At 40.9% G+C, this 13,639-nt stretch overlaps 1 protein-coding gene across 1 annotated transcript in view; it reads left to right on the top strand.

The window, feature by feature from the left end:
• clstn2a (calsyntenin 2a) overlaps positions 1-13,639 on the top strand; it is a 130,114-nt gene that overhangs the window by 52,240 nt on the left and 64,235 nt on the right. The window contains exon 2 of the mRNA XM_062404301.1: positions 10,815-10,937. Within this exon, the coding sequence (XP_062260285.1) occupies positions 10,815-10,937 (123 nt within the window). The remainder of the gene's footprint in view (positions 1-10,814; positions 10,938-13,639) is intronic.

The raw sequence follows: 13,639 nt of genomic DNA, 5'->3' as shown, positions 1-13,639 counted from the left end.
TTTTCAATCCATTATTCCTCTTGTGGGCTTATACTTGTTCGACATTGTTCAGAGAACACTGAACTGGAGGTGTCGATGTACAGTTTGTAGTGAAACTTACAAACTGGTTGTCTCAGTCAGAAGACGGATAGATTTCATTTGAACTTGTCCGTATCAAAGTGCCATTAGCTTAACAGGTGCCCAGTGGCTTGTGAAACAACAGCTGACCAAGCTAACTAAAATATGTCTTTTCTTCTTTTTCTTTATTCTGAGTTGTCATCAGCTTTAGACTTTACCTTAATAACAACTAGTTCATTGTCTGAGAAGAGGATGGAGAAGGTTGCGTAACCATAAATGACAGCAAAACATGGCAACAAATTCTGAAAATAGCAAATTTTGTGTATTCATTTGGCTAAGGTGCTGTAAATTCCTGGGAAAACCCTTCATTACATGAGAGTAGAACACTGAACGTCTCTCCAGATACGTCTCTGTGGGCAGCCTAAAGGCGAATGTTTACATAAAGCTCATAATAAAGATAGATGACCTTACAGCTTGTATCTAGATACTTTGGCTTCGCTCCCTGACATCATCAGTTTGGGATGGCTGCACCGATAGGATATTTTGGCTTAATTTTAATACACTTTGCATTGTCCATTTTTATCTATCTGTCTATCTATCTCTCTATCCCTTGTTCAGGTAAAAAGTAACTCCAACATTGGTGCACATGTGCTCCTCGGGGGAAAAAAAATAGGCTTCAAGTTGTAAAATTAATGTTTTATATTTCTCCGTCCGTCTTCACTTGGAGCCCAGGAAGATGTCCCACCTGTGACTGTCAGACTGACAGTTAACACCTGTTACCTGATACCACTGACAGCGACAGACACCAAGTTTAAGAGAGACACACAGTTAGCTAGATTTAGATGACAGATTTACCATGACAGACAGAAGTGACAGACAGAGGATCAGTTTGAAAAGTTAGAGAGAGTCAGACTCGGCAGATACAACTGAGACACAAGTCAGCAACAAAGGGGATAAGAGAATCAGCAGCACGACAGATGTCCGCACGTGTACAACTCTCATGAGCGGAGACTTGTATAAATATATATATATAAATTCAGTTTTCTTATACTGTAATACAGCCCAACGGAAACGTATGAAACACTAATATCGGCTGCTCATATGCCAACTGATAATGGACAGGGCTCAATACTGCAGACGGGCCCATTTTGGCACACCCATTAACATATGACTTGTTCCCCAACAACGTTTTACTAGCTGCATAGCCGCTGAGAACCTATTCACCACTGGCCGTGTCTGGCTTTGTATGATCCATTTTGATGTAATGGCTAGTTTGCTATTGGTAGTGACAGTGATTTGAGCAGAAGTCAAGTGTTCAAAGGAGGTATAACAAGCTTTCACAATAAAAAAACTTTTACAATTTAATTAGATTTAGCATTAGGATTGTAGTTTGACATCTCCAGAAAGAAACCATAAACAATCATTTAAAACTATTTTTCTAATGTTTACGAGATTGTTGTATTTGATGTCGCAGCTGAAATAAGTGCACATGGTCGACTTTTTATTTTTTTTCGGTTGATTGTTGCACGAAGCCCAAATCTGTGGAGTGGAACAGTTTCTAATTCCAGTCAGTCACACTGCCATCCATTTCCACTCACCACGGCTCCTCTCGCCGCCTGCTGCTTTCTGTTAATGGAGATATCACCTCCTCCCTCCTCCTCCTCCCCCCCCCACCATCCTCTTCTCTTTTTTGTACTTTTTCCCTCCTCTCCACATTCACTTCCCTCCTTTTCGAATCCTTCTGTTGTGCCTCTTCACTGGCCCACTCAGTGAAACTAATCGACAGTAAGCCATCACTCAGAGCCCTCTGCATTTCATTGTTGGTTATCCAAGACGTTCTCCCTCCCTCACTCCCCCGCTCCCTCCCTCATTGCACTGTAAATCAACAAATGAATCATAACAAGTAGAAGAGGCAGACAACAAAGAAAAAAACAAATAGGTTTTTATTATTGAGTGCAATTCTGGAAGGCAGGCAGAATGACTTTCTCTCAGCACGATTCGGTTTTTCCTTATAGTGAATGCCAGGAGCTCTATTAGCAAACAATTTACTTTTTGTGACTCCGCAGGTATCACTTTAGCTTTTACATCGAAAACTGCCACAGTTGAGAGAAAAACATAATGAGGGGCTGAAATGATGATTATTGTTTCTGTGAATCTGCAATAAAACGTAAATATGTATTTCTGATCTGGTCATCTGCCTTAAGTGGCATCAAAACGCTCATATCTCCAGATAAATGCTTTGATAAGCTGAAGGTTTGTGTGTGGGATGTTTGACTGATTATACTCTTCAATCTGATATGTTTTTGTTTTTTTAATCTCTGACAGTTATTTTACGCTTTGCGTCTTGGGCCTTCAATCTGTGAAGCACTGTAGAATTTTTGTCTCTTGAGTTTAAATCCGGTTTATCATATACTGAAGGTAGGGTTGTTAATTTTTTAAACACTCCTCACAACGTCTTAACAATCTGGTGTCTGTGGCACTCGCAGGACTGTAATAAACACAACCAACAATCTCCTTCAAACTTAATGAAATTATACACGTAATGAAATTATATACTGGTATAATATGTCTCTTGTGTTTTGACGAGAACCACGATGGGAGGCGGTGGAATGTATCAGCTGCAGTTTAGCCTGCTTTTGATAGCTTTTCAATTATTACCAGCTAGCTGTAACAGACAGAAGAGCGGTGAATGGTGCTCAGTTTGGGACATGCACAACTTTTAAGATTTGTTGTCACACTCTGTATCAACTCGCCCACCCTCCATAGTCACAACAGGATTCTCCCGCTCATCAGAGTCACACAAATTAGATACCTGCAGAGTTTTATCTCACGCTCACGAGGTAATAAAATACCATCACAGATCATTAACTTCCTACCGCACTGTACCTTCCTCTCAGGCGTCTTTCTTTCTGTTTTATTAGATGTGTTTCTTCTTTCGGCAGCAGATAAAGTTTTTTTTTTCCATCTCTACATTATTATTATTTGTTCAGTAGTTTTTGTCCATAACCATCTATTCTACAAACAGCCTCAAGTAACCCAAATAACCCATTTCTCATACGCCTATAGACTCTGCCCTGCCACTTGCAAAATGTTTGATGCCAATTAAACACAGTGGCTTTGTTTCCCTCCTCGGTTTGTTTTGAAGCAGTCAGCACCAGGCAGGGAATATGAGGGTGTTGTGTGTCGCAGAGCAATTATGGCCTGTCTGTATTTCACATACTGTTGTTCCAAAAAGAAAGGCAACCTCAGAATTGTTTAGATGGGATTGTGGGTAAAGACAAATTAAATCAAAATCTCTGTAAACTAATTGTCTTCACATCTGGGGAACATTTTATGGCTCGTGGTTGGGGGAGATCAGAGTTTATGGCCCCTTTAATGAGTTGTTAAGAAGAAAAAAGACAGGACTACAGCGGCAATGAAAAAACAATGCACTGGCTGCAAATCTCACTGTACAGGCTGGGAGGGTCCGGGGAGAGAGTGAGTGGGAAGAATTTATGTTCTGGAAATGACCCAGTGGTCAGCGCCAACCTAGTTTTGCTTAAAGTGCAGGACTTGTGCAGCAGTCAATATGCCTAATTGGTCTGGTATTGCTAACTGCATCTTACACTTAAGCACTGGGACTGTAAAAGTCAGAGCTGATGCTCATAGTACTAATGGTCCTTATGTAAAGATTTTGTACCTCTGCTCTCACAGGAGTTGGAGTTTCTTATGCTTAATGTGCTGCTGATGCAGTTGGATGAAGGAAATACACATTTACACTCAAATAGTTTGTAAGTGTATGTATTTTGTTTTTCTTATAAACCTAATCATACTGTGACATTAACCATAAACTTAATTATTGATCAAATGGTGAATGGGAGCAGGGAGGGTACAAACAAACAAAGTTTTGCCTGTGAAACCAAAACATTGAGCTGAAATTTGGTTAAATGCTCTGTGGGGATTAGAGGAACTCTGGCTTTGACTAGTTGTGGTTGTTCCCCGCAGACCTAGCAGTTCTCAGAAGGCAAGAATTGTCATCTGTCAATTGGGATCTGGTGTGCATGGAAGCAAACTGCACGCTCTCATCTGTGCATCCATGATCTAATTCTGTGGGAAACAATGTTAAATGTAAAATTGATCTTGTAAATGTCTCGTCATCTGCGTAGAGGTGTTGAAGTCGTTTATGTCCCTCTCTGACTGCAAACTGTGACCTAAAAATGTTATCTTGGGGATAGTTTCAGGCACACCAATTACTTGGCTTGAACTCGTCCATAACATTTGCTCATGCCATGCTAGAACCGCAGCACATAATTAACTCCTCCAAGGCTTGGGCATTGCGATGCCATCAATTAATGCTAGAAGTGTGATATAATGCGATTCACCACTGAAGCAATTATCACCTCCTAACCGAGCGGAATGGCTCTGAATCTTCACTTTTAATCCTCAGACCGCTTTTACTGTTAAACTAACAGCATCATAAATACTCTCCCACACGGACACATCACTGTAAGACACAAATTGAGAATGAGATGATTTGTTTTAACTGCCTCATTAGAGGAACCAACAATACGAGTTTAATCGTTTAATATTGTGATACCCGCCATGGTGTTGGGGGAGACTGGATTTTCCTATTTGTGTGGTGTGTAATCTTTCTGTGAGATAATGACATGTTTTTTAACTTCTATCTCAAGCCCTGAATTTCTGAAAATGAACATGCAGTTCATTACCAATAGTTGATCGCAAACCAGTAGTGCTGCTTCTTGCTCTCGTAACAAAGCTGGAAATAGTGTGCGAAAGATCATATGGGCATTATCCCTGGGCTACATTTTTAGACACCAGCACTCTGAAGATTATATTGAGACAACAGTGAAGGTGATAAACATGGTGTTAAACCAGGATCTTGCAGTTTCCCAGCAAAATTGTGTTTTTTTTTGCAGGACAGTGTTAGGGGTGAAATGGGGAGAGAGCAGGGAAGACATGCAGCACGGGGGCGGGTTAGTAAAACCAAACTTGTGGTCGCTGTTGGAGGGCTTTAGCCTCCCCTCATGCTTTAACATTATTATTATTGCTATTACATATTTCTTTTATTTGATAGTTGACGACAGCAGCAACAAACGGGCTGTATTTAGACTTGTTTTTTCTTTTCTATGACTGTTTTATCATGTGCAATGCTCTTTGCATAGTCAGGAAACACAAGGTTAATAAAAAACAAAGGTCACCAGCCAGACTCCATTCAGGGGCGCTGGGACTACATTATACATCAGCACAATGCGCAATTCTCATGTTCTTACCCAAAATTTGCATCTACCGGTATCTTTCTTACTTTGTTGTTCCCCGTCTTTTATTTTTGCCGCTATTGATGAAGGCCTACACTTTGAGGTGTGTCTCTGCGCCAACTCTCTGTACATGAGAAGAATAGAGGCTCCTCCGATCAGCACTTTTATTTGAACATTTCTGATCTGTTGCGTGTATTGTCTCTAATAGAAATTCTATGTAATACTTTTAATAGGAAAATTAATTGAAGGGCTTTATGAGGTCCTATGGGCAGCAGTGTACTCTTCATAAAGAAAGTGATAGCAATTACATCCCTTTTTCCTACCCCTTGATTGCCCAATCTTCCTTCTGTCTCTCTTCCACTATTATCTCTCCTCCTCTCACCAAACTCACCCTACGGCCTCCAGTACATCATCCTCTCATCTTCTCTTCCCCCTTTCAACTCTTATCTCTTGTTTAACCCTTTATTTCCCCCTCGGTTCATTCATAGTGTTGGCTCCCATTTCGCGTTGCGTCCTCGCTTCCTCTGTTTCCATATCAGAATCAGAATCAGAATCAGTTTTATTGGCCAAGTAAGTTTTCACAAACAGGGAATTTGACTCGGTAAAGTGGCTCTCAGGTGCTTACACAGAATACACATCACAAAAACAAACATAACCAAACAAAACAAAACAATACAAACAGTCCGAACAGTGCGACGGTCTAAGAAAAGAAGTGCAGGTGTGCATATTACAATTATCCAGTGTGAGTGAAATAAGTAAACATAATTAAATATAATTATAATATATATTATATATAATATAATATAATTCCGGGAGTAACTGTACAGTGGTTATTATAAGGATCCAGAGTTATTGCACAGTGCCAGAGTGGGTTGACTGTTCAGTAGTGAGACGGTGAGGGGGAAGAAACTGTTTTTGTGTCTGGTGGTTTTGGTAAACAGCGATCTGTAGCGCCTACCAGAGGGGAGGAGTTGGAAAAGGTTCTGTCCAGGGTGAGAGGGATCTGCAGTGATCTTTCCGCTGATGCAGTACATCCATCTTTATGATCTACTTTTGTCTCTGGTGTTGAGCGGCAAAGGGTGCACAGTCACACAAACTGTGCCAACAAGCCACCCATTAATGTAGAGCTCTAGTTTTCTGAGGATGATGTACAATTTCATCATCTGTTTGCATTGATGCACATGCTGGTACATTGTCAGAGGGGTTTCCTTTATTGTTACTTGTTGGTGTTATGATCTTTGTTATGGTCTAAGCATAGTCTATGGAAGGATCATTCCATTCCAATGTGACATCGCTGTAATCAAATCAATTCTGACCGGCAGTTAATATGACATGACTTATAGCAATCGATGCATAGAACAGTAATGCAGCGTCTCAGAATACGAGTTGTCAATGTCCCCACAGTTAAAAGGTTTCACAAACCTCTGTCACAAGAGACCACACAATATTTTGATCTCACCCCCGAGGTGGACTAGCTGACGATCCCCAGCAGTAATTTTATTTACCGGAAATCTTGTTTCTGGATTTCTCTGTTCATATTACTGTCATATCAGATTTTTCTCCAGTGCTTTACTAGATCCCCTCTTAGACTCTTTCTCCAGCTAACTGAATTAATCCTTCGTAATGTACAGTCTGATGTTGTAATGGCTGCAGAAGTTCCTCAGGAAATAGCCAGAGACGCTGTGCATATGGTAGCCAGTGACACTTGTAACCCTATTAAAGGAGGAGCTGCTCCAAAAAATGCTTTATCATGAACAATGCTGGTGGTGTTGACTACAATGATGGCAATGTCTCTCTGAATTTCACTCAGGCTACATCCATACAAAAAAGTTTTAGTTTCCAAATGGTTTTTCAAAACCGAAACATCCAAAACGACCTCTGTCCACAAAAGCAATTTATCTCTGCATTAGTAATGTTCTCTGTCTATAGTTACACACCTGAAAACATGTATCATGTGATCATTCATGTGCACTGGGCATTAGAGTATCATTATTAACAGGAAACAGATTGTCTACTTGGTTGCATTCTTACAGCAAATAGTACTTGATAATAGTGAAATGAAAGACAAAGGATTTAATTTCTTGGACCGAAGAGTTGGAAGATTTTGCCTTCACCACTGGAAGTAGAGTCGGGACCAATAAGAACCATCAAGAAGCAAATCCATGTGTTTTCAAATTTGAGTATTTTGCCCTTCAAGACTACAGCGCCCCCCTAGAATCAGCGGTGTTTCCAAACTTCTCCTTTTCAGCCGCTCAACAACTCCGGGAGAAATCCTAATGACTTTGTGCTGATCCCTTTAGTCTTCATCCAGCACCACCATATTATCAGATGTTATCATGCTGACTGTGAACACTGTAAACATTACACCTACTGAACATCAGCCTGTTAGTCATTGCAGGGACATTTTTATGCTGACATAAGCATTTAGCTATGCCTAACAATAGCTTCACAGAGTGGTTAGCGTGGCTGTAGACTCTGTTGTCCTTCAGTTTCAGAGGTGATCTTATGGACAGTTGCTACATGGTATATTTTTTTTCTTTGTGTAGTCAACCGCTGCATTTTTTTTTCTCTCTCTTCATGAGAAACTTTTTGTTTCATTCCCGTGGCTCAGTACCAACATGTCAAGGATGAATGCATCACTAATGGCTTTATGCTACATGTCATGGAAACCATTTTGAAAATAGCCCATTTCCATGCTTTGATGTGTGCTCTTTCCGCAGAATGGCTCTTATATTAGACTCCCTTTAAAAAAAGTCACAGCTCTGCTGCCTCTACCACCACCCAATTTGTTTTGGATAAATGTAAGACCTTGAGCAAGAAATTGAACCTGCCATCCATGAGTAAACTGCGTTAGCTGTTGGCCGCTGTTAGACTTACTGAAGACATCTTTGAATGTAAATGAAATGCTACGTGAGTCTGATGCATTAATATGTATTTACACTGCCGACTGCAAGCACACGAGATTGAGGAATGTCTTCAGTTATGCTCATTTTATAGTCTGTTTTATAGTCACCTCAGCACCTCAGTCTAATATGCTCTTGCTTTTGAAGAGTCTATTTATGAGATTGTTTCAGTTCATTTCATGTCTGCTTCTGGGTGGAAATTAAATCCAAGGAGAGCTGCAGGTATTAGGAGGAAGCTGTGCTTTGTATAGTGTGTGTGCGTGTGCGTGTGTGTGCGTGTGCGTGTGTGCGTGCGTGCGCTGTTGGGCTTCACCATTACAGTTAAAATATTCCAGGTGTAAAGAACCCTAAACACAAGTTGAGGACGGAGCTCCGCTCTCGTCTCTCCACTTTCCAGCAGAGCAGAGTCACGCTGTGTGCTGCAGTGCTCTCCGTCTCCTGCATGAGCATGAGATGAGGCTCCATGTATGAATAATGTCTCCTCTTGTGATTCCATTGCTCCCTATATTTCATTCCCTGCTCTGTCCCAGCATGGTAAGAATCCCATCAAGAGTGATCAGCACGTCTCTGTCAGCGAATTGAAGGCAAATGTGAAAGACCGAGTAATTACACGGTTGTTCTCTGAAATGACTTAGGGAAGTTTTTTCCTTATTTAGTATCGGATAAACAAGAGAAGGAGAGTTGCCATGCCGAGCTCCTGACAAGGTTGATCCCATTTGTGATAGTTAATCCATTAGTCAAGTGTTAATCATGCCCTCCTCATGACAACGGCCCTTTGGTGTTAACTGAGCTGACTCATCTGACTAGATCACAACTTAAAACACAGACTATCACTAAGGCATCAGTTCATTCCCCACAGACAGCTAACTGGCTCAATACTCACAATCTTTAATTGTTGATAATATAATACAAGTATCATTTTCAAATTCTTGATGCTTTTTCTTTGCCGGATCTATTTTTTTCACCCACAATTCATTCTTTATTGCTTAAAAGAAAATGTTTCCTTCGCACAGGGTTTGCACTCATTTCCTCTTTTAATTTGATATTTTTTCTTATACAAGCTGGGAAGAAAAGAGCATAGTAGAACAACTACTGAAATTTGTCTAAAAAGATGAAAATAAAACTGTGAGAGGGTTCATAGGGACGTTTGATGCATTTTAAACCACTGCCAGCTGGACATGTCATCTGCTCATTGGCATGAGACAAAACGTTTCCCTTCAGTGGACTGAAAGTTTAAGTTGACATCCCAGCTCCCTGCAGAGAGCGACACTTGTACACTCAGTATGTGTGCGTGTGTCTGTGTCTTTGTGGGTGTGTACAGAAAAGTGCGTGCACAGGCACTTGCACACATATGGTCGTTCAAAGGGCTCCGCATTTGTGAGGTCCTGCTGTGAGAAGAGAGGAGGGAAGATGTTTAATTTGCGGTGTCAGTAATTATGTTTGATCTGATCTGTGTTAATCTCAATCTCATCCTCCCCAGTCACATTTGTGGAATGGTGGTGAGATTCTGTATTTTGTAGGAGCAGCAACACAGAGAGGAGTAAACAGAGAATAAGAAACAATGCAAAGCCACTACAGGAAAGGGTGATGGTGCTGGAGGATGAGTGGAGATTACACCTCAGAACCATATTGAACAAAGTTGTCTGGGCTACTGAGACCCTGTTGTTTTTCCAAAATAAGTCAAGGTGTCAGAGCTTTGCTGCGAAGACCTGATTCAGTGCTTCACTGTGGTGTATGTGTACACTGCCCTGTCAAACACATTCGGAGATGTAGCCATTGGTTAGGAGACATGTGAGTCTACACCCAACAGAGAGTTGGCGGAGACGAGGAGGGTCTTCTCTTCCCTCCTTCCCTTTTTAAAAGCAAAACAATCATGAATGTAAACCTTTGCAACACCAATCAATATGTTTTTCCACAGTCTTCAACCTCTGGCTTCCATTAGTGCTCCCGTCATCTGTAAAAACGTTTGCGATAAATCAAAATGACAAAGTTATGTTTTCGAAAAGTGGAGGTTTCCTTGCCCTCTGTTTTCTCTTCGTCTGCCCTGTTGTGACAGGAGTTACAGCAAATCATGTGAATCACAGTAACAATCTTTAAGATCAGGAAGCCATTTGTTTTAAATCTTCATAAATGTGTTCAGGGAAAGTGGCACAGAGTATCTGCTGCTGATGTCCAGTCTAACTGAGGCAGAGAGAGAGGATTAAAAAGTGTTTCCACCAGTTCATTTCAATGCAATTCTGTGGTCCGTACTTACTGTGTGCCTCTGACCACGTCTCTACTCTGACCTCCTCCTATTTAGTTTTGAGTCCTGCCCATGCAAATCTCCCAGGAGCAGGTGGACATAGTTAGCATCACTAACTAAAGGATGTTCCCTTGCACACACAAATTCTCTATTTTCACATGCAGCACACTCTCATTGGGCAAGGCTGAAGTTTTGGTTATTTTGGTTTAAAGGGTGGCAGATCCCCTCTTCCCCCTACAAATGACTTACTACTTCCTTTAATACCAACTGCCATAAACTGAACAAAAGTAAAGGAGTACATTTGTAAAGGGAGATCCTAACATGTTTTGTATTGATTCTCTTTTTTTTCCACCACAGTGAACAAGCACAAGCCGTGGATTGAGACATCTTACCATGGCGTGATCACGGAGAACATGGACACTGTACTGCTGGACCCCCCTCTGGTCGCTCTAGACAAGGATGCCCCTGTCCCCTATGCTGGTAGGAAACACCAGGATATTCTAAGTATCCCCACACATTCAAAAAGTACAAGATACACACCCTCTCCCACACATATATTGTCTCACACACATAGGGGCCAAGACGAGGATGCTTCAGTAATGTGCACAGGCAACTGTGGCAACGTAGAAACAAATGGTTGAGCCGACAGTTCTCTGTAGTCAGGATTTGTCATGGTGACTGAATTCCATTTATCAGCCCTAGTGATGTTAAAGCAAATGATGAATGATTTTCAAAGCCGTTCCAGAAGTCTCTTTATTCTCTTGACAAGCGCTCCTCTGCCATACACATTTGAACGTCAAACTGTTTGAACTCTAGTGCTCTTCCTTTATATAGAGCTATTAGTCTGGATTTGAAATGGTTTAGATCAGGGATTTTCAACTGGTTTTGTCCCAGGGACCACCATTCTGACTAGAAAGTAATCCGCGGCCCACTGATGTGCCTACGCGTGTCTGCCTATGTGTGTGTGTGTTTGTGTGCGTGCATGTGGATAGAAGGAAGTTGTAAAATTTGGTTTTCCATGTTGCTTTTATTTAAAAACCTCAAACAAATCTTGGAAAATCCGTTTTAAAAACAATAAAAACGGTTGATTTTCAGTGCTTTAGATAAAATGCAGTTTGTAGTTGTACTGCATCTCAGAACCATATGTACGTACATCAATATATAACGTTCATGACTTAAATGTACAGACATGTAGCTGACATGTTGAGAGAACGTTAAAGTAACGGTGATCAATAACATCAACATAAACTAGGGCTACAACTGAAGAGGGAAGATGAAAGTAAGTAATGCAGAATATGTCAAAAATGATGATCATACAATATCACACAAACAATTGAGGCCTACTTAAGTTTAACCTCATGATCACCAGCAGCAAATCCCACCTACTGCTAGTGTTGGGGGGTAGGTTGGTGGGTGAGTAGTAATTCTGTGTGTGTGTGTCCACACAGCATGCCTATTCGTGGCGAAATGGTAGACAGCGACAGCCTCATGTCATTCTCTGGTTCAAACCTTGCCCTGTACTTATTCTTCAAGTATGCCAGTGTAGAGAAACCGCACTCACACAGGTAGGTTGCTGGAAAGGACAAAAAACACCTCATTGCTTTTGCAGCAAGCTGTGGAAATTCTGTCTGGCAACTTATCCAGAACTTAACAAGGGGCTGTGTGTCATACTGTGAGTCTCAGAGCTCTCCTAAGAAATTGTTTCTCAACCAGCGAACATGGTAAAGTTGACTGTTATTGCAATTAATGTTTTGGCTTTTTTGCCAATTTATTTGTCTTTTTACAAGACATTTGTTTTATTTAATAATTTCGTTATTAATTCTGCCCTTTTGGGCCTTCTTTTTGGGAAAATAAAAATCCCCATCACACAAACTACATCTCCAAGACCTCCTTAGAGTTCTTCTACCTAGCTCAACCGCTCTTCTACATCTACCTTTAACATGCATGCACAGGGGAAAACTACTGGCAGTTTCTAGCCCCAAGCCAGTTTCAAGGTTCCCCTCATCACCTTTATATTATTTTAGACCTATTTTTCTTATTTTAGATATTTTAATCCAGTAATCTGGAAATGTGTTGAAATATCAAAGCGAATTCCCTGCAATGCCATGGACCCCTGCAATGCCGCCGCGGACCCCCGGTTGAAAACCCCTGGTTTAGATGGTTTAGCTCATTTTCTTTAGTTGGATGAGGACAACAGATTTATTCAAGCATTCTGAGGGTTCGTGAAAATGTATTTATATTTTTATAATCTTGTGACATTCAAGGTTTCGAATTAAGATGCATCTGTTTCACTCACACTGACATGGACGTATTCACGGCGTCTGCTAATTGAAGCCATGTGTCATCCTTTTTCTTTTCCTCATAAGCTGAGTTGAAATGCCCCATTACCTGAGCAAGAGCTTCCTCTCAAAAGCGTCTTTTCCTCCCGAGGGCTGTCAGGTTCTGGTGATGTAAATATTAATTTTCTGGTCGACAAGCTTGTCCAGAATATCAAGCAGAGCACGCAAGAAGCATATTTAGTCTTATTTACAGTGTTGTTTATTGTGCATCTTGGCTCCAGTTGTATTTAAGTCCACATTTATTCCTTACTATTCAGATTGTGCTATTTTGCTAAATCCAGCCTGATAGTCATGTATTCTAAATTAATCTCAGAATTCTTATAGCACTTAGAAATGAACACATGTATTTAAACTGTATAAGATGCATTAAGTGTCTCCCCTTCCTCCAACTAAACAGCAATGAAGCTTAAATATAATAGATAGGAACTCTGCAATCTTACACATTTGGAGTATGTGCATTATAGCGATTGGGGGATGGAGCCACAGTTCACAAGCTCTACCAATCGTGAGTCAATAGAATCGTGAGTTTCACTTTGACGCTTGAACAAACAACACTGTGATAAGACCTACCCTAAAATGACCATGTTCATTTACATGGGGGAAGGCAAGATTGCCACAACCAGGTGGAGATCGAAGTGCTTTGGCTTAACTCCGGGGAGCCGTCATGTCATCCCATCTTTATATACAGTCTATGGTTGTGCATAGGAAACTGTAGGAGTGGGGGGCTTGTCGTATATAATATTAGATTTGTAGATGCTCTGCTTTCACTGATGGTTTGGTTACTGGGAACTCACTGTAGCTGTTTGAGAAAAAAAGGCTTTCAGAGCCTGGTAGGACAGTAAA

Source organism: Platichthys flesus, chromosome 14, assembly GCF_949316205.1.
Source record: "Platichthys flesus chromosome 14, fPlaFle2.1, whole genome shotgun sequence".
NCBI lineage: Eukaryota > Metazoa > Chordata > Actinopteri > Pleuronectiformes > Pleuronectidae > Platichthys > Platichthys flesus.
Note: the sequence above shows the minus strand (reverse complement) of the source record. Positions and strands in the feature narration are given on the sequence as shown.